The 21,685-nt window shown below is 40.6% G+C and overlaps 1 protein-coding gene across 7 annotated transcripts in view; it reads left to right on the top strand.

Annotated features, from left to right (window-relative positions):
- BLNK (B cell linker) overlaps positions 1 to 21,685 on the top strand; it is a 244,067-nt gene that overhangs the window by 201,407 nt on the left and 20,975 nt on the right. For all 7 annotated transcript variants that reach the window (XM_077258545.1, XM_077258546.1, XM_077258548.1 and 4 more), the window contains 10 exons: positions 194 to 411; positions 5,533 to 5,596; positions 9,233 to 9,319; positions 11,541 to 11,566; positions 11,684 to 11,712; positions 13,292 to 13,331; positions 14,743 to 14,773; positions 17,437 to 17,491; positions 17,607 to 17,643; positions 19,451 to 19,496. In XM_077258545.1, the coding sequence (XP_077114660.1) occupies positions 194 to 411; positions 5,533 to 5,596; positions 9,233 to 9,319; positions 11,541 to 11,566; positions 11,684 to 11,712; positions 13,292 to 13,331; positions 14,743 to 14,773; positions 17,437 to 17,491; positions 17,607 to 17,643; positions 19,451 to 19,496 (633 nt within the window). The remainder of the gene's footprint in view (positions 1 to 193; positions 412 to 5,532; positions 5,597 to 9,232; positions 9,320 to 11,540; positions 11,567 to 11,683; positions 11,713 to 13,291; positions 13,332 to 14,742; positions 14,774 to 17,436; positions 17,492 to 17,606; positions 17,644 to 19,450; positions 19,497 to 21,685) is intronic.

Consider the following 21,685-nt stretch of genomic DNA (forward strand, 5'->3'; position numbering starts at 1 on the left):
TCCCCATGGAGCAAGCATTAGTTATTTAAGGGCATGAAAGGGCAAATAGTGAATAGTGATGAAGAACCCTTTTAAGGACTTTTACTGGATAAGTTTATATTTATCTTTTTGTTTTGTTATGGGGTTTTTTTTAGCATCGTTAGAAAAGTTTAGAAGTTGTGCTAATTAGTCCATTTCAATCTTTTCTCAACAGATAAACCAATAAACATGAGGCAACCACCCAAACCAAATGAGCCATTTCCAAAGCACCAGCAGCCTTTACCTGCAGTTACCAGTCGACCACATATCTCTGGCCCAAACATACCATTGCCTAAACCAATGCCCTCTCCCAGAAATCAGCCTACACCATTCCAACTACCAGCCTTCAAAACGCCAGTGGGAAAGTCAAAGCAGGACTCTGAGGAGGACGAGGTATATGACTATGACCTTTCCATAACTGGAACAATTATAAGATTATTAGAGGTTTAATCCCTTCATGACTGGGCTATTTTTCATGTTTGTTTTTTGTTTCCTTTTTTTCCTGCCCCTATTCCAAGAGCCCCAACTTTTTTTATTTTTCAGTCCACATCATCGTATGAGGGTTTTTTGTTTTTTTTTGTGGGATGAGTTGTACTTTTGAATGACAACCATTCATTTTATCATGTGACGCAAAGAAAGGCAAGAAAAAATTCCAAATTCACTGAAATTGCAAAAAAAATTGCAATTGTTTTGGAGGTTTTTATTTACCATGTTCACTATAAGGTAAAACTGACCGTGCAGTATGATTCTCCAGGTCAGTACGAGTGCGCAGTTACCAAACATATATAGTCTTGTCCGAAAGTGCACTCTTGAAATTGTTCCAGAAAATGAATTATTTTTCCTAGAAAATTATTGGAACAACACTAAAAAAGGGGCAAAAAAAAGCAAATTTGACACCACTTCACACAAAACTACCAAAACGGGCCAGACAAATTTGCTGGCACCCTCAACTTAACCCCTTAGTGACTGGGCCAATGTTTTATCACTTTATGTAGTAATAACTCTGGAATGCCTCAACATTTCCCATTGATTTTGAGAGCATTTTTTCATGACACATTGTACTTTTATGATAATGGAAAATTTACATTTACTTTTTATAAATGAATGCAAAACGTATCAGAAATTTGACCAAAAATGTAAACAAATTAGCAATTTTCAAAATTTGAATGAATATCCCCCTAATCCAGATATTCATACCACACAAGAACATTAATAAATAACATTACCCACACGTCTGCTTTATATCAGCACCATTTGTAAAATGTTGTTTTATTTTGTTCACATTTTAGAAGGCTAAAAAATGTAGCAGTAATTTTTCATTTTTTCAAAGAAATTTATGAAATGTATTTTTTTAGGGACCTGTTCAGTTTTGAAGCGACTCTGGGGGTCCTATATATTGGAATCCCCTAAAAGTGACACCATTTTAAAAACAGCACCTCGCAACGTATTCAAAATTGCTTTTGGCTAGTTCTTTAACCCTTCAGGTGCTTTTCAGAATTAATGCAAATTGGCATGACAGGAATGAAAAAGTTTATTTTTACCACCTAAATTTTGATAACTTTCAAACATAGCACTGTAGCCAGCAGATTCCAAGTTCGTTATTTGGCAGTGACTTGCCATGACAAACATCAGGACCACACAATCAAGATCTTAGGGTGCCAATGGGGTTAAAGAGGAAGCCCCCACACTCTGTTAACCATCAAGATGTCGTAGTCACTATTGACAGCAGCATTTAAGGGGTTAAATGACCGTAGACTGCCAACACTGATCATGGCTGATGCAGCAAGTTGTCAGCTATAGTGTACAGCTGCTGAATTGTCACCTGTATGGGGATGCTATTCTCTTATTTCACAGGTCAGTAAAAAGACGTATTTGTGGTCACTAAGGGGTTAATATTTGGTTGCATTCCCTTTTGGAATAAATAACTGCAATCAATCGCTTCCTATAACCATCAACAAGCTTCTTAGACCTCTCACCTGGAATTTTTGACCACACTTTCTTTGCAAACGTTCCAGGTCTCTCATATGTGAAGGTGGCTTCTCCCAACAGGAATTTTAAGATCTCTCCACAGGTGTTCAATGAGATTTAGATCTGGATTCATTGTTGGCCACTTCAGGACTCTCCAGTGCTTTGTTTCCATTCATTCCTCTGTGCTTCTTGAAATATGTCAGCTTTCTGACACTAGGTACTACGACCCAAAAACCTTTTGTAGTCTTCAGATTTCATGATGTCACCCACAGTCAAGGCACCCAGTGCCAGAGGCAACACAACAGCCCCAAAAGATTTTTGAACCTCCACCATATTGCATTGTAGGTACTGTGTTCTTTTCTTTATAGGCCTCATTCTGTTTTTGGAAAACAGTAGAATTATGCGCTTTACCACAAAAAGCACATAGGCGGGATTATATGTGGTAATGGGGTGGGGAGGTGGGATTATGTGTGGTGATGTGTTGGGGGGCGGGATTATGTGTGATGTGTTGGGGGGCGGGATTATGTGTGGTAATGGGGTGGGGGGGCGGGATTATGTGTGGTAATGGGGTGGGGGGGCGGGATTATGTGTGGTAATGGGGTGGGGGGCGGGATGGTGGGATTATGTGTGGTGATGTGGTGGGAGGGCAGGATTATGTGTGGTGATGTGGTGGGGGGCGGGATTATGTGTGGTAATGTGGTGGGGGGCGGGATTATGTGTGGTGATGTGGTGGGGGGCGGGATTATGTGTGGTAATGTGGTGGGGGGCGGGATTATGTGTGGTGATGTGGTGGGGGGCGGGATTATGCGTGGTAATGTGGGGGGCAGGATTATCTGTGGCAATGTGGTGGGGGCGGGATTATGTGTGGTAATGTGGTGGGGGGGTACTAGGTACTACATTGCGACCCAAAAACCTTTTGTAATCTTCAGATTTCATGATGTCACACACAGTCAAGGCACCCAGTGCCAGAGGCAACACAACAGCCCCAAAAGATTTTTGAATCTCCACCATATTTTATTGTAGGTACTGTGTTCTTTTCTTTATAGACCTCATTCTGTTTTTGGAAAACAGAATTATGTCCTTTACCACAAAGCTCAATATTGATCTCGCCTGTCCACAAGACACATTCCCAGAAGGATTTTTGTTTACTCATGTACATTTTGGCAAACTGCAGTCTAGCTTTTTCATGTCTCTGTGTCATAAATGGGGTCTTCCTGGGTCTCCTGCATAGTGTTTCATTTCATTCAAATGTCATCATGACAAGCATGGAGGTCTTCAGTAGACCCCTGGCTGTCATGGCAACCCATCATTGCCCCATAAACATGTCATACGTGCGCCGAAGCACATAGAATGACGCGCCCCCTTCCCTGCCAGTAGGTATTAAATGCCGCTGTCAGAGATTAACAGAGGCATTTAACATGTTAACAGGTGCGGCCAGAGGTCGACTGTTAAAGGCAGACGATGGGTGAATAAATCCTCCACCATCTGACGGGAAAGATGGGAGCTCGACTTGTGAGCACACATTAAAGGCAGGCACATGACATATGACGTAACTGTACGTCATATGTCGTGAAGGAGTGAAGCATCACAATTGTATACATGGGTTACATGTGGTGCTGGCTTAAAAGCGTCTCTCTAGGGTCAAGTTCTGTGGTAGGGTCATTTATTTAAGGTCAAGGACCTTGCTATTAGGCAGGTAGTCTACAACTATGCAATATTTAAATTAAGCGTATAACTATTCAACCACGACTGTGGAGATTTTCGCACTGCCCACTTACACACTGCCATAGTAGTTCCTCTGCTTGCTGACGGGGCGTTTCCATCTCTCTGCTTCTGCTAAACCACATTCATAATTAAGTCATTCTCTGCTGGTCTAACCGGTTTCATGGTCTTGGTAAATATGTAAGACATTCCCAGGGTAAGACCGCTAATGAATATCACTATCTGGTGTTCACTAATGGTTTAACTAAAATGTAAATTTCCAAATTTTGTGCTGAAAAATTTCATTCTATTTCTTTATGGCGGGGGGATCATTGATTTTCTGAAACAGAGCTCCAAAACCACTGCATCATCCATGTTTCGGTTGTGATTGTAACATGGGGTTTCTGGTTTAAACATGCCATGCATCTGATACAGGATCTATCTTGGCATGATCCCGCTTCACAAGTACATGTTGTCGATAATGATATCAAGTCCATCTCATAATCTCCACTGTGCAAGCATGCTAAAGAGGTAACGCCGCCGCAGACTGAAGCCTAAGGTTCAGCGGCTCATGGACATATGGCGTAGAATGTCTAAGGCTTTATTCTTACCTATGAGTCCTACCGGGCGAGGACGACTCCTAGCTAAAAGGGAAAATGCTGAGATAAAATAGATGGACTGGGCTGTTACTTTGCAGTTTGGTAAAATAGAGAAATGATTTGTGCCAAATGTCATTCAGAAGTCACTCGTAGAGGTGCCAAGATGGAAGTGCAAGAAGAAGTGAAGCAGTAAACAAATTGGAAAAGGTGGATAAAGAAAAATATTTTTTTCAGAATACATCATCTGTTAATTAGATTTATTTATTACCATTTGGGAAGAGGGAATGAACTGCTATCTAACTCCTCTGGCAGCAACTTATATCATAAGAGGAGAAAAGATTGGGCATGTTGGAATCCAAAAACAGAAATCGAGGAAGACTTGGTTTAAACTCAAACACATTAGATCATCAGCGAATCTTGCAAAAATTAAAAAGCTCAGTTAAGTTTCCTCTTAAGTCTGTGCTCCTTAAACGGAATTTGTCACCAGCTTTTTCTACCCCATCAGAGGGCAGCATGTAGGGGCAAAGATCCCGATTCCAGAGATGTATCACTTTACTGCTAAAATGTTAATTAAAAACTGTTCTATCTGCTACAGATCTACCAATTCTGTGAACACTGAGCTCTGTGTAACCCCGCCCACATCACTGATTGGCTGCTTTCTGCCTATGCAGAATTTACACAAAGCAGCCAATCAGTGGTGGGGGGCGTGGTTTGACTACCTGGTAGTAATGTCAATCCTCTAGTGATAATTTCCTAATGATAAAGCAAAGTTTTTATAAAAACTACAGCAAGAAGCCCAGTAAGTGACACATCGCTATAATCAGACAGGGACTTTATCTCTACATTATGCTGCTTTCAGATTATACAATAAAAACCTTGTGACAGATTCCCTTCAAGGATTCCTGTTAGGACATAAATTATAAGATAGTTCTTCATCTTTTTATGTACAGCCATATATCATGCAGTGATCTGAAAATATTACTAAATAATAATATTACTAAATAAATGTTTCCAGTTAGAACAGAAATACTGTAGAAAAACACCATAAAAGTAATGGTGTTAAAAAAGAAAAAGGCAAATAAAAATGGTATGTGTAAAAAAAAAAAAAAAATAAATAAATAAAGTTCCAATTTTTGCAAATAGTTTTGATTGAGAAAACGCAGAAGAAGGGACAGAGAACATCACAAAAAATACAGGATTCGACCCTCCGGTCTTTCTCTCACTGTGTATATGGTCTCTCTTTCAGGAAACCTACATTGAGCCAGACACTGAAAACTATATTGAACCCACCAAGGATCCACCAAAGAAACGTAAGAGCTTTGTTAATCCTGACATTTAATATATTTAACAATTGTATAGGAATATTATATTGGGTGACGTTTTTGATGCTCTTGGAAAGAATACCGACTGATACGGGAAACGGCATTAGAATAGCCCACAATCAAATAAACTGTATACGTGGTTGGGTTAAGTCCCACTATAAGAGCCACATAGAATAACAGTTAAAGGGGTATCCAAAAGTGGGGACCCCTTACTTTAATGTCTGTTTTCCCTAAAAAGTGATAATTTCTTCATTCCGTTCGTGTCCATTTCAAGGTCCATAGAACACTGGACAATGTGCTCCATCTTTGTTTTCAAATTAAGGCCTCATTCACACATCAGTTTTGTTGATGGTTGAGAAAAATGGATCAAGTTTTATCAGTGATTTTCATCCAAGTTTCATCAGTTTGGTACGATTTTCATAACGTCCCCTCATATGTGTGGAAAAAACATTTGTCCACCCTCTCCTATCTATCAATCCTTGAAAATTGGACTGCATTTGAATGGCATCAGAGTGCAGTCTGATTTTTTTTTTCCACTGACCCATAGATTTACATTGACAATTTTGATCCGACACTCGAATCAATATCAGACATGCAATTTTTGCATAGATCACATGGTCTGCAAAAAATCACAGATACATGAACTACCTCATAGTCTTTCATAGGTATGAGTGCTATCTGTGAAAAATACAGCAGAATCTCGTACAAGAAGAATGGATGTGTGAATAAGGCCTAAGTTAGATACTATAATAAATATAGTAAGAATATAGTCTAATTCCAAAAAACAGCATGATACCGTTCCTACAAGATTAACACGACAAAGTCATAAATACAGCACTCAAATAATGGCATTATAATGTGCCTATATAATGCTTCTCTACAATCTACTATATAATTGTCTAAGGGTCACTAACGTCTTTCTGTCCGTCTGTCTTTCTGTCTGTCTTTCTGTCTGTAACGGAAATCCCAAGTCGCTGATTGGTCGCGGCAAAACGGCCACGACCAATGAGCGACTGACACAGTCCGGCGGCAAGATGACCGCTCCTTCCTCCCCGCAGTCAGTGCCCGCTCCATACTCCCCTCCAGTCAGCGCTGACAAATGGTTAAGGACAGCGTTAACGGACTGCGTTATGCTGTGGTGTAACGCAATCCGTTAACGCTGCTATTAACCCTGTGTGACCAACTTTTTACTATTGCTGCTGCCTATGTGGCATCAATAGTAAAAAGATCTAATGTTAAAAATAATTAAAAAAAAAAAAATGAAAAATCATTATATACTCGCCTTCTGTCGGCCCCCGGATCCAGCCAAGGCCTTTCCTGCTCCTCGCGACGCTCTAGTGACCGGTCCATGCATTGCGGTCTCGCGAGATGATGATTTAGCGGTCTCGCGAGATGATGATTTAGCGGTCTCGCGAGACCGCTACGTCATCATCTCGCGAGACCGCAATGCACTCTTGCGACCGGAGCGTCACGAGGAGCATCGGTAAACGCCTAGCCTGGATCCGGGGGGGCCGACGGAGGGTGAGTATATAGCTATTTTTTATTTTAATTCTTTTTTTTAACAGGGATATGGTGCCCACATTGCTATATACTACGTGGGCTGTGTTAGATACTACGTGGGCTGTGTTAGATACTACATCTCTGTGCCATATACTATGTGGGCTGTGCTATATACTACGTGGCTGTGGTATAAATTACGTGACTGGGCTATATTCTACATTGCTGTGCTCTATACTACGTGGCCTGTGTTATATACTGCGTGGGCAGTGTTATATACGTCTCTGTGCTATATACTATGTGGCTGTGCTATATATTACGTGGCTGTGCAATATATTACGTGGCTGCGCAATATACTATGTGGCTGTGCAATATATTACGTGGCTGGGCAATGTACTACATGTCTGTGCTATATACTACGTGTCTGTGCTATATACTACATGTCTGTGCAATATACTACGTGTATGTGCTATATACTACGTGTCTGTGCTATATACTACATGTCTGTGCTATATACTACGTGGCTGGGCAATATATTATGTGGCTGGTTAATATACTATGTGTCTGTGCTATATACTACGTGTCTGTGCTATATACTATGTGTCTGTGCTATATACTACATGTCTGCTATATACTATGTGGCTGGGCAATATACTATGTGGCTGGTTAATATACTATGTGTCTGTGCTATATACTACGTGTCTGTATTATATACTATGTGGCTGGGCAATATACTAGGTGTCTGTGCTATATACTACGTTGCTGGGCAATATACTACATGGCTGGGCAATATACTATGTGTCTGTGCTATATACTACATGTCTGTGCTATATACTATGTGGCTGGGCAATATACTATGTGTCTGTGCTATATACTACGTGTCTGTGCTATATACTACGTGGCTGGGCTATATACTACGTGGCTGGGCTATATACTACGTGGCTGGGCAATATACTACGTGGCTGTGTTATATACTACGTGGCTGTGTTATATACTACGTGGCTGTGTTATATACTACATGGGCTGTGCTATATGCTACGTGGCTGGGCGATATACTACGTTGCTGTGCTATATACTACGTGGCTGTGCTATATACTACGTGGGCTGTGTTATACGCTACTTGGCTGTGCTATATTTCTCTGCTGTATCTGTGCATCATGAATTGTGGTATGTGTTAAAGAGGGGGGCCCAGTGAGACTTCTTTCGCCCGGGGCCCTCAAAAACCTGGAGCCGGCCCTGGCTTCACTGATTGGTCACGCCCGGCCGCGAACAATCAGCGACAGGCAGGCACAATCCGCCCGCGAATTGGCATGGAATTTGAACCACGCTTTGCTAATTGGTCGCGGCCGGCCAGCTGAATCTGTGTATAAATTGCATTATTCTGAAAACTTCATAAATAAACTGCATACATATTCTAGAATACCCGATGCGTTCGAATCGGGCCACCATCTAGAAGCTAAATAATGCCACCAATAGTAAGTTCTACACAGTGCCTAAATAATAATACCACCATATATTGTCTAAATAATACTGCCAAAATAACCGGTGTTCAGAGATGCCCAAAATATAATTTGCATGGGGCTTCACGACTTTCACAACAGATGATCTTTTCTGTGGGAATTAAGCACCTGCCAAAGGTGTCTGGCAAGGACTTTTTCTCTGCTCTCCCTATTGAAATTACATGAGTTAGCAGTCAGACAAATGAGATCCTGATGAGATCAAATGAGATCCTGATCTAATCCCACTTTTCACATGGGCCAATCCTATCCGATAACTATTGTCGATTGGCTACAAGCAAGCTGATTCGCAGTCGTTAACCAACCTGTTTAGGCAGAATGACGGAACATTCCAAGCATACAGAAGGATCGTTAATACAATCGTTCTGTGCCCATAAAATATCTGATCGGCAGCACATGACCTGTTTACACGGAATAATGTGCTGCCAATATCAATTATTTTTAAGTTCATACACATGACGAACGAATAGGAATATCTGTTCAATCGGTCCATTAATATGATCCATAAGGTGTATTTTCTCCATTATTTTGGGATGAAGTGTTGGGGACCTTGGAGCACTTGTCTTTGTTTTCCATCACGCTATGATTCAACTGTAATGTTTCTCTCCAGCTCCAACAGTGAACCGGCAGAACAAACCCGGCCCTCTACCCCCTGTAAAACCTTCCACCATTCGACCCGCTGCAACAGAAGATCAAGGTAAATATATATGATATTATTAATGTAACATGACTATAATATCCCAATTAGTCTACATATTTCAGATTATACAGATTATTGCACTGGGGGATCCTAAATCTTTGATTTTGTATGCAAAGTTTCTTTTCAGTAATGTTTCGCTATATGAACCTGATTTATGATAACGGCACAGCCCATAGAGCTTCCTTCCGATATGTAAGTCAAGAGCTCCCTCCTGTGGGATCTGGATAAAGTCTCTTGCTAGATCTATTCCTATATCAATAGTGGTTTCAGGATGAAATGCAGTATTTAAAAGCCTTTACATTGTCTTCTCGTCTCGTCTTATTTTTAGCAAAAATTGTCTATTAGAAACTTAAAAAAAAGTCACGAATGTCTAAAACTGAGAAAAAGGAACTATCTATATACTAAATGAATAAGCAGACCAACATGGGAAAACCGAGTGCAAAATAGGTCTCATAAAAAATAACATTCTATTTCAATTTTTTCGAAAGAATAATATGACTGAACAAACATAAATAAGACACAAACAGAGCTCTCCTGAAAAAAAGTGGTGCCAGTATGCATGTAAATAAGCTTAGCAGAGAATGATTTCATATGATTTCATACATACACCCCCTGATGAAGCCTTGGGTGAAACGTGTGTTAGGGCTGGTGGGCCAGCACATGTACACTCTACCCCGGTACACTCACATACCATCTTTGATGTAAGAATTAGACTTTGAACTATCTTCTAGCTAAAATTGTTTAGCAATAGTCATTGTTTCCCTTTTTCTTTGACTAGGGGTATTTGGTTAGAGGCCATAATGTTGATAGGCCCTGCATGCATTCCATGCATGCTGGCACCACTTTTTTCAGGAGTGCTCTGTTTGTGTCTTATTTACTTTTGTTCAGTCATTTTATTCTTTTAAAAATATTGAAATAAAATGTTATTTTTTTATGAGACCTATTTTGCTCTCGGTTTTCTCACGTTGGTCTGCTGATTTACTTTAGAGTGTGTCTCTTGCAAAAAGGTTGTAGTTGCTCATCTTCTGGTGGTATTTATACTAAGTGAATAGTTTAGAGGTGGGGGCAAAATTTTAAAAAATAATTAATAAAAAATGTACAACCCAGTCTAGCTCAAAACATGGTGTAATGGCTGTGTTATACAGTCAGCATCTGTTTCTAACAGCAGTGATCGGAGGTAGATCCAATCATTTCTGTTTAACCACTGAAGCGCTGCTATGTATAGCAAAAGCGATCAGACGATCGCAGCTACAAGTATCCTAAGAGGACTAACAAATACAGAGAAAAGTCAGGGAAAAAAAGTTTAAAAAAAACCCCCAAATTCAAACCATTCCCCTTTTGCCGAATTATAATTAAAACAATTTAAAAAATACACATATTTGGTATCACTGCGTTCGTAAAAGTCTGATCTACGAAACTATAAAGTTAATTAATCTAATTCGTAAACTGAGTAATGAAAAATAACCACCAGAATTAGGTTTTTTTGGGGCACTGCATCATTGCAATAAAATGCAATAAGAGGCGATCAAAACATTGTATCTAGCCCCAAAATGGTATCGGTAAAAATATCAGCTTAGGGCACCAATAATAAGCCCTCATACAGGCCCATATGCCAAAAACTGAAAACGTTGGCGACAAAAACAAAAAGTGTTTTTCTTACAAATTTCCCCCAAAATTTTCACCACTTAAATTTAAAAAAAATAAATAAATAATGTGTTGGGAATTTCTGTACTTGTACTGACCCGGAGAATCATTTTGCCAGATCAGTTTTACAATATAGTCTAAATAAAAAGCCCAATAAACGACTTTGAAATTGCACTTTTTTTTTAGGTTTGATTTTTTTTCCTGTTTTCCAGTATACTATATAGTAAAATTAATGGGGTCATTCAAAAGTGCATAGTGTCCCTCAAAAAACAGGCCTCCTTTGACTATATTGATGGAAAACTAAAAAAAGATATGGCTTTTGGAAGAGGAGCAAAAACAAAAACGGAAAAAAAAAAATGTAAAAGGGTTAATGACTTGGGCTCAACAGGCTGACATAAAGCACGGGAAACCTTGGATATGTTATACTCTTACAGTAGCCAGCTCGGTGGAAGTGGTAGGTGTGTCGCTACTGAAATGTACATAAATCTGGGATAGAAAAATATTTGAGAATTGGTTTTAAAGCAGTTTCTGAAAAGAAAGCAATTTTTACAATTTGATTTTTTTTTTTTTTCAGATTTGTATGTAGTCCCGGAAAACGAGGTAATATACATAAAAGCAGAACCGCACGCCTACTGAGTGCTTTATATCAGCCGTACAACTCTGCTCATGATTAATGTATCCTATAATTAGAAATTGTTTATTTTTTTCCTTTTTCAGCCAAATCCAACCCCCTCTCCGCCTACGAGGTATATAAAAGTCTATTAAACATATAATTGCTGCACCCAGTCTTATGACTGTGACGATTGAGGGATATGTATAAGTATGTAAAGTAGCAGTTTGCTTTGCCTTTATAGGCAAATTCTAGGTGTCGGTGTTCTAGAATGTTAAAGCCGACAAGTGTTTGGTCGCCATCGATCAAATAAAAGTTATTGTTCAGCAAATGATTACGTGATGAAAACTTGACTATAAGGCAGAACTGAAAAGGGCTTCACAGCCTGAGATGGCTGATAACAGGGAACGATAGACCACATTTAACTACACAGCAAATAAAGATAAGAAATACTTAGCATCTGTTCAATGTAGTCCTTATACTAAACAAGTAAGCAATTTTGGTAGATAAATGTGAGGGTGGGGAAGGTGCAACCCCTTGGCCATGATTTCAGCCAGATCATCTATGGATAATGATTAAAATGTCGTTAGTTAAAATTTTATCATGCCTCCTACTGAAAAAGAGCAGAAATTTGCAATATACTTATAATATATAGGCTGATCAGGTCATTGACATGATAAATGAGCAGCTTCTTATTGGTGGATCAAGGTAAATTCCCAATGTGGATGAAGCCTCCGACACACATGTGAACAGAACCTTGTCTGATTAATGGGTTTAGGACAGGTTTGTTTTTTTTGTTACTTTTAAGACCCTGAGTAAAAAAACCACAGGCAGGTAGATTGCTAGCTTCTTGCCTGTTCTACCTAGCACGATCACAGAGAAATACAGCGGCTCCACATCAGCAGAGCAGCTCTCCTCTTCTGGCCTGCTCTGTTGACGGGGTGTGGCTGCTAGCATCATGCTGATTGGCAGCCAACTTTCCGCAGGTAGTCGTCTGTCAATCAGCATGATGTCGCCAGAGCAGAGTGTAAGAAAAGCCGCTGCTCTGTCGACAGGACGTTAGTGGAAGCCAACAGTAGTGATCTGTGACCACTTTGTGCCGTTAGAGATCAGCACCAGGCCCGACAGGCAGGAAGGTAGCAGTAGCAATTACCTGAGTGTTAATACTTAGGCCCGTAGTTTGAAAAGAAAAAAGTCCTGGTTAACCTCTTTAAAGAGTAACCAACACTTTTATTTCATAAATCAATAGGACGTGCCAAAATAAGCAACTTTGAAATATATCTTATCTGAGAAATCTGCTTCTTTCTCCTCCTGGACTGATCATTCCCAAAAGTCTCAATTCCTGGGTAAAATCTATATTCAATGAACACAGATTGTTTCATTACTGAGATAGGAGAAGACAGTTGGTGCCGATAAGATTCTATGTAGAGGGGATGGGGAGAAGGGAGGAGCTAGAGACTAGCTCCTCCCTCCTCGTCTTCCTACACTCTTCAAACCTGTCCTCACTCCATACAGATTTTACCTTGGAATTAAGAATTTTGAAAATGATGAGGGGAAAGAAACATCTATCTGATGAGATATATTACAAAGATTCTAATTTCCCTGTGTACTATTGATTTAGGAAATAAAAATTATAACAACTGTTACTTTTTAAATAACATTAAAAATTTTAATAAACTAAAACCTAATGTTTGATTTCTTTACTTTTATTTTAGGGCATTATTACCACCTAAAATATTTCCTCCATCAAATACGGTATGTGTGCAATCCCAAAAGAGAACACTGGGGTATTTGATCCCAACTGATTTTATGTAATGACGGCATGTCGGCATAAATCAGCAGGATGCTTATGTTTGTGCATTCATAGTTTTTGAAAACATATTCTGAGAATCATAAAGTTGTTTTTTTCTTGGTCCGGTAAGGCTGAATGAGGTCTTGTTTTCTGTAGACAAGTTGTACTTTGCCAATGAACTTATTTTTTATTTTTTATGAATATATGGAGATATTTTCCCCCAAAATATTCAGGCTTTTTGTTTGTTTGTTTTTACACCATTCAGTTATCATTCATTCTAAATATTATTAGTTATTGCACAGTTTCCGTCTCTGTTATGGGGATAACGAATACGTCACTTTGGCCTCCATCCCCGCAGTGTTCATCAGTTTCGGTATGGAGGACAAACAAACCCCAAAATGAGTCCGACAGCTTTATAGTAGTGAATGGCTCTGTCGAGACTTTGTCTTGGATTCTGGATAGAAGTTCTGACTCATTGCTCAGTGTACGGCACTGTATATGTGTGAGCCTAGCAAATAATAGCCATATGTGGGCTTGTTTTTTTTTGCGGGACGAGTTTTACTTTTGAATGACATCATTCATTTTATCATGTGATGCGCTAAAAGGAAGAAACAAAATTCCAAGTGCGTTGAAATTTGGGAGGAAAAAAAGTGCAATTCCACAATAGTTTTTTGTATTATTTTTTACCAGGTTTTAATTACTATAAGGTAAAACTGACCTGGCAGTATGATTCTCCAGGTCAGTACGATTACACAGATACCAAATATGCATATATATTTTTTATTAATAATGTAGTAATAATAATAATAATAATAATAATATTGAAGTGATGGAAAAATTTCAGAAATTCGTAAAAAAGAAAATTTTCTTGTGTCGCCATTTTTCGAGACCCATAACGTTGGTAATTTTCAGGACATGGGGTTGTGTGAGGGATTATTTTCAACAGACCCCCAACTTTCATGGCAAGCCATCGGTGCCCGGTGATGACATCACAGGTGCGCCAATGGGCACGTGGAGGGACGCGCCTCCCCGGCACACATTAAATACCACTGTTGGAGATTGTCCAAGACATTGAATAGCTTAACAGCAGCGAGCGGAGCTCCACTTCCCCTGTGGCGGTTAGTGGCAGATAATGGCTGATGCTGTCAGATTCCCTTTAAAAGGAAAGACCTTTGCACAAGTACTGCTCAAATGGTTCTAAGTTCATTCTGAAGTATTAATCTTTCACTGCAGTTACACATTAAAATTCGACCTTAAAAACGTTGACCGTAGGCCCGTACAAAGAGTTTTACAGAAACTTACACTATGCTAAGTAAAATGGTAAAAAATGAAAATCCCAAAAAACTACATAAATATTCTCATATATATTTTCAGGACCAGGACGAATATGAAGTATGTGAGGATTGTAAGTCAACTGGACTGTTTTGTTTTACTGTTTAAAATGTTACCGTCTAAGGAATTGTTCACACGTTGCGAACTTGCTGCCAGTTTTGTTGCGGAAAGTTATGCAACTGAAGCATTCATTGGAAATGACACAATTCAGATGAAAATTTCTGCAGCTTGGGAATTATACAGCAGAAGGATCACACTGTATCTACTATATACAAAGTATGTGCCCAATATCCGTTATACAGTTAGGTCCATATATATTTGGACAGAGACAACATTTTTCTCATTTTGGTTATAGACATTACCACAATTTAATTTTAAACAAAACAATTCAGATGCAGTTAAAGTTCAGACTTTTAGCTTTCATTTGAGGGTATCCATATTAAAATTGGATGAAGAGTTTAGGAGTTTCAGCTCCTTAACCTGTGCCACCCTGTTTTTTAAAGGGACCAAAAGTAATTGGACAATTGACTCCAAGGCTATTTCATGGACAAGTGTGGGCAATCCCTTCATTATGTCATTCTCAACTAAGCAGATAAAAGGCCTGGAGGTGATTTGAGGTGTGGTGCTTGCATTTGGAAGGTTTTCTTATGAAGTAAACATGCGGTCAAAAGTGCTCTCCATGAAGGTGAAACAAGCCATCCTTAAGCTGTGAAAACAGAGAAAAAAACCATCCGAGAAATTGCTACAATATTAGGAGTGGCAAAATGTACAGTTTGGTACATCCTGAGAAAGAAAGAAAGCACTGGTGATCTCATCAATGCAAAAAGACCTGGGCGCCCACGGAAGACAACAGTGGTGGATGATCGCAGAATAATCTCCATGGTGAAGAGAAACCCCTTCACAACAGCCAACTAAGTGACCAACACTCTCCAGGAGGTCGGCGTATCAATATCCAAATCTACCATAAAGAGAAGACTGCATGAAAGTAAATACAGAGGGTTCACTGCACGGTGCAAGCCACTCATAAGTGTCAAGAATAAAAAGGCTAGACTGGACTTTGCTAAAAAAACATCTAAAAAAGCCAGCACAGTTCAGGAAGAACATTCTTTGGACAGATGAAACCAAGATCAACCTCTACCAGAATGATGGAAAGAGAAAAGTATGGCGAAGGCGTGGTACAGCTCATGATCCAAAGCATACCACATCATCTGTAAGACACGGCGGAGGCAGTGTGATGCTTGGGCATGCATGGCTGCCAGTGGCACTGGGTCACTAGTGTTTATTGATGATGTGACACAGGACAGAAGCAGCCAAATGAATTCTGAGGTATTCCGAGACATACTGTGTGCTCAGATCCAGCCAAATGCAGCCAAACTGATTGGTCGTCATTTCATACTACAGATGGACAATGACCCAAAACATAAAGCCAAAGCAACCCAGGAGTTTACTAAAGCAAAGAAGTGGAATATTCTTGAATGGCCAAGTCAGTCACCTGATCTCAACCCAATTGAGCATGCATTTCACTTGTTAAAGACTAAACTTCAGACAGAAAGGCCACAAACAAACAGCAACTGAAAACCACCGCAGTGAAGGCCTCGCAGAGCATCAAAAAGGAGGAAACACAGCGTCTGGTGATGTCCATGAGTTCAAGACTTCAGGCAGTCATTGCCAACAAAGGGTTTTCAACCAAGTACTAGAAATGAACATTTTATTTAAAATTATTGAATCTGTCCAATTACTTTTGGTCCCTTTAAAAACAGGGTGGCACATGTTAAGGAGCTGAAACTCCTAAACCCTTCATCCAATTTTAATGTGGATACCCTCAAATGAAAGCTGAAAGTCTGAACTTCAACTGCATCTGAATTGTTTTGTTTAAAATTCATTTTGGTAATGTCTATAGTCAAAATTAGAAAAATGTTGTCTCTGTCCAAATATATATGGACCTAACTGTATATACGGTCTCTCATCAGCTAATTTTCCAAAACAAACATGAGACTTATCGAAAACTATAAAGCCTTATTAAAGTATTCCTATCATTCACTGAACTTTCACCTGCATGCTGCCATAATAGTACTCACTATGAAAATCTCAGGCTTTTCTGCAACTTTCCTAAATGCGGTGAATTTTTCTTGCAAAAATTATTTTCCAATCATTTAATATCACGAGAAAGAGTTTTATTTTGCCCAAAAAAGAAAATACACAGGCATTTCTAGATATTGGTTTTTTTTTTTGGTCAACAAGCATGGAATGAATGTATACAGCAAATAAATCTATAGATATATTTTATTAATATTATAGATAAAGCAAAGTTCAATAATCTGGCATGAAGGAGTTTCAATTCTTAGAATCCTGTTATCCAAAAAAAAGAAGAAGCTCCAGTAATCCTAAAAAATAAGGGATAATGTTTCTCCTTGTGGAGAGTGACATACCGGCTTTGGCATGCCAACGTAAGGAGGCTTATTCGCCGTGCAATGCTCCTCTGGGAAATGTAATATGCAAATTGCCTCTTCAGAGAGAAAGGGTGCTTAAACGCTATAGCGCCACCTGGTGGCTTCCCCCTAGTGGCGCTATGGAGTTTAATTCCTCTTCCTCTCTGAAGAGGCAATTTGCATCCTAAAAAATAGGCATTTTTGTGTCCAGTTGTGAATGATTCACCAGGCATCTGGACATACGCAATTACGCATTAACCTGTCTAACTTACATAATTTATTGTATTTTTTTTGTTTTTTAAAACAGTTAGCCCTCCTGAATCAGCTGTAAAGCCCAAGCCATTACCTTCTCCCCGAAATTTGTAAGTATGGCATAAATGAGAAGATAGAAAAGGAATAATGTACAAATGCACAAAATATCAAGACAGAGCCATTACATTTTTGTAAAGCGTTTTCCCTTTTTGTCTCCTCAAAAAGGCCTAAACCGCCTATAAGCCTCCTCCCACAGAAACCGGTAAGATTATTTTCTAGTGAAATATTTATAGTAATTTGGCACACACACCAATGCCATCTCAATGTGCTAATATAGAGGCGCTGAGTTTTTTAAAAAAAATAATAAGAAATGTGAAAAAATTATTTCTAACCCCTTCCACCTCCCCGGAAAAAAAAAATCTGACAACTAGTATGGATCTGGATCTGACTTTCCCATAGAAATTGTGTCTGAAGTTCAGGATTGAGTGTCTGATTTTGACATATCTAGCGCATTCACACAAGGAAACAGTACAGCATATGAAACCAGACAATTTTAACAGTGACCCTAGCTAAACTAACGCTATTGGCCACATTAATACTGCAGTCACCAATTGGTTTCTTATGATGCAGTTGGGTTCGATTGCTGCTGTTTAGCCACATAAATGCCGCCACCAGTGCCAATGCCCATCACCATAGTTCTTAAAATAAAAAAAGGGGGGGGGGGGGCAGTTAAAAATGGGTAAAAAAAAATTGTCCAGTTGGGTAGGGTCTAAGGGGTTTACGTTGACCATACGTAAAAGGAAGAATATGAAATGTGAACTAAAAAAACTAAAATCCTGCAAATTCATGTTACCCATGAGAGTAGATGCGGGAGATGATCCTGCTTTACTGTACTCGCACCACAGACTAATGTGATTATTTAGATTCTTTTCCAATTGTTACAGTGATAATTTTTGGTAATTGCTATTGTCTAGTAACTTGCAATGAAAAGTGAGGTTAAACACAGCGACTCTCCGGCATTCTACAGTAAATATGTAGACAGTGTGGACACCGGTCATGCTGATTGGCTGCCGGTCACCCCTCCCTGCTTTTCTGGCAGAGGTTTCCATGGTGTAGTTTTAGAACATTGCTTTGTTACAAAATCGTGTGCATTGATACGAATATGTTGCCATCATGAACACGGCTACTATTGTAGCACTGAAATGTTCAGCGTACGAATTCAATCAACAGCATAAAAAGAAAAATACAAATAATTTTAGTGATAAAGGTTGTAGCGTTTCTTAAAGGGAACCAGCCATCAGGATTTTTGACTGCTAAAAAATGACCCTAATGCTAACTAGTCATAATGTGTAAAGACCTTTTAACACTGATTAAATCCTTACCTTGCTTGGAGAAATTTTGTTTTGCCGCATTTAAGAAATCCAGCATTTTGTAATTTGTTTGCTGATGAGCCGCAAGTGCAGCAGGGTGGGCACTAAACCTTCAGCTCCTTGCCTCTCTCTCTATTCCCTGCCCGCCGGCTGCCTACAGTGTCTGGCTGACAGTTCACTCTTGACTCAGTGACCTACCTCCCCTGCCCAAGATTCTGTACATGCACTGTCAGTGGTGCATGTGACACCCCTACTATCGATCTGCAAATGGGCCGCCCCCTTCTGGTAGAAGATCTCAGACACTGCCAGGACTTGCACAAATTTTTTTACAGGGGAGGCAGGTCACTTGTACAATAGGAAACTGCACATCAGAGACCGGAGGCCGACACCAGGCCAGGCAGGGAATAGGGAGAATGTCAGGAGAGCTATAAGTGCAGTGTCCAACCCCACTGCATTTCCAGGTCATTAGCATAAAATGGAAACCCTGGATCTCTTCAAATCCGCTCTCTGGCTGATGTGAAACTACAACTACCACAATGCTTTGCCAACTAACTACCTAAACATCCTTGGTGTAACCGTTTCAGACCAGCCGGTGAAGCACCAATTGCACATTACTGTTGACCGTGTATCAGTATGTACATACAGTTTACTACCTAGAATTACAGCTTTAAAAACTCCATGCTTATTCTTTATTTCAAGAAACCAGTGCTGGTTTTACCCCAAAGGGATATCAGCAGCAATATTGGTAAGTTTATTTTTAATCTAAAGAAATGCATTTTTTTTTGCCGACTTTCAGTAGTTTCTATTGTCCTATTTGATCATTAAAGTGACACAGCGGCTGATAAAGTATCTGCCATATTTCACTTTAATAAAGCCTTATTTCAGAACACGTTTCAAATAGCAAAAAGTGCATTGTACGTATATTTTGTAACGTACTGTATTTAAAAATTATTTCTACATTTGTTTATACAATTATACATTGGACTATTAGAAGGGTCCCCCCAATATTTAGTTGATCACATGATGTCTCGCTGCTGCAAACATCTGTAATTAAATTGGGCCAGTGCCAGACTGTCTGGTTAATTCACAAGTCTGTTGGGTGCTCTAGTGTAAAGCTGGATGTACACATTAGATGACCGTTGGCCAAACAATGGTTCTGCCAATCGTTCAGATGGCAGCCATCTAAACTGATTTTCCCATACACAGGATGGTATGTTCGGCCAAGCGCTTCTGTGTAGAAATGAGCAAACCAGAAGAGTAAAGTTGGTGTCCGTACCGGACTTCTCATGAAAGTCTGTTACTGTTCGGGTTCGGCAGCCACAACAAAGTTTGTTAAAAGGCAGCAGCCAATCGACAAGCTTTTCCAGTGTGGGCACGTCGATCACAGCCATGTCAAGTATTAGCTGCAGCCCTCAGCTGTCTGCTTTATCTTAGCTGGTTCTCAAAAACAGGGGGTCCCATACAATGTTTTTTAACCCCTTTCTGCCAGCTGACTGAATAGTACGTCAGCTGGCAGATCCCCTGCTTTGAGGTGGGCTCCGGCGGTGAGCCCACCTCAAAGCCGCGTCATGTCAGCTGTTTTGTACAGCTGACATGTGCGTGCAATGAGCGCGAGTGGAATCGCGATCTGCCCGTGCAGCGCCCCAGAGACCTGGTCGTTGCAGTAACATCGCTCTGCCACTAAGGGGAGTGATGATACGTCTGATTGCACTGAAGGAGTTCACCTGACCAGGTATCACAGGCACCAATACACTTCACAGTCTGGCCTCCAGGGGGAGCAAAGGGTTCTATGTATTAGGCCACTCCTCACAATCTGGTAAAACTGGGCGTTGGATAGGAAGTGAGAGAGAAGCTGACTGGGTTGGAATCAGGCAACATCCTGTGGCAGAGGGTGTTGCAGGGGAAGATTCAGGGGGTCCCTGTCAGGGGTGGGATCCTGACGGGGACCTAGCAAACAAGACAGAATGTTAAGGAACCGCGCCTGCACTACATTGCGGCGGTATCTCAAGAAAGGACAAGAAGCGAGGTTTATTGTGGAGACGTGAGAAAAGAGATCACAGCAAAAAGGAGATAATACCAGTAGGAGTCGTGCCGTAAGATTGAGGCAACATCCTACTGAGGCGCGTAGCCGGTGGCCGGAACGCCGAGGAAGTATTGGGCTCCAAGCATTACTTCAAACCAATGGCAGGACAGTTAATTATAGGTTGGCTGTCTCCCCTAAATCACCTAAGCAGACATAGGAGGCAATTGTGGGAGAGGGGTGACACTAGGGTCCCGGAAGAACTCCAGGCCTACCCGTCATACGGGTGCGTCCTAGCCATATCATCTGGGGGACGGAGAGAACGAACATCAGAATAGAAACGAGAGCTGTGGGAAAGAACATCAGAAACAGACACAACAGTTGTGAGGACTATCCCGTCGTGCTCAGCAGGGAAGTACTACAACACACAGGCGCTAGAAGGTAGGCACTGATTTCCACCTGCAAAGGGAACTCTGGATGTGCCTTTGGACCGGCCGGTCTCAGCTAGCCCTGTTAGCAGTACTCTGGATTGCAGATCCTGAAGCCTACAGTAAAGAGGTAAAGAGACTGCAACCCTGTGTCTTCGTTATTTCATCGCACCACGCACCACCACCTTTAATTGGACGCCCCTTAGCAGGGTCACGGACCGGGTCAGGCCACCGTGACAACCCCAAGACCGAGACAGAGAGGCCTGGTGCCGAGTGCCCTGCGGCCCTGCATCTGGGGGCGCTCCACCCGCGCCCATTAACAAGTTAAATGCCGCCGTCAAGCGCTGACAGTGGCATTTAACTAGCGCTCCCAGCCGCGCGGCTGGAAGTGCTCGCACCGATGGCCCCCGTCACATGATCGGGGGTCATCGGTGCATTGCCATAACAACCAGAGGTCTCCTTGAGACCTCTATGGTTGTTGATGGC

Source organism: Ranitomeya variabilis, chromosome 4, assembly GCF_051348905.1.
Source record: "Ranitomeya variabilis isolate aRanVar5 chromosome 4, aRanVar5.hap1, whole genome shotgun sequence".
In the NCBI taxonomy this organism is placed as follows: domain Eukaryota; kingdom Metazoa; phylum Chordata; class Amphibia; order Anura; family Dendrobatidae; genus Ranitomeya; species Ranitomeya variabilis.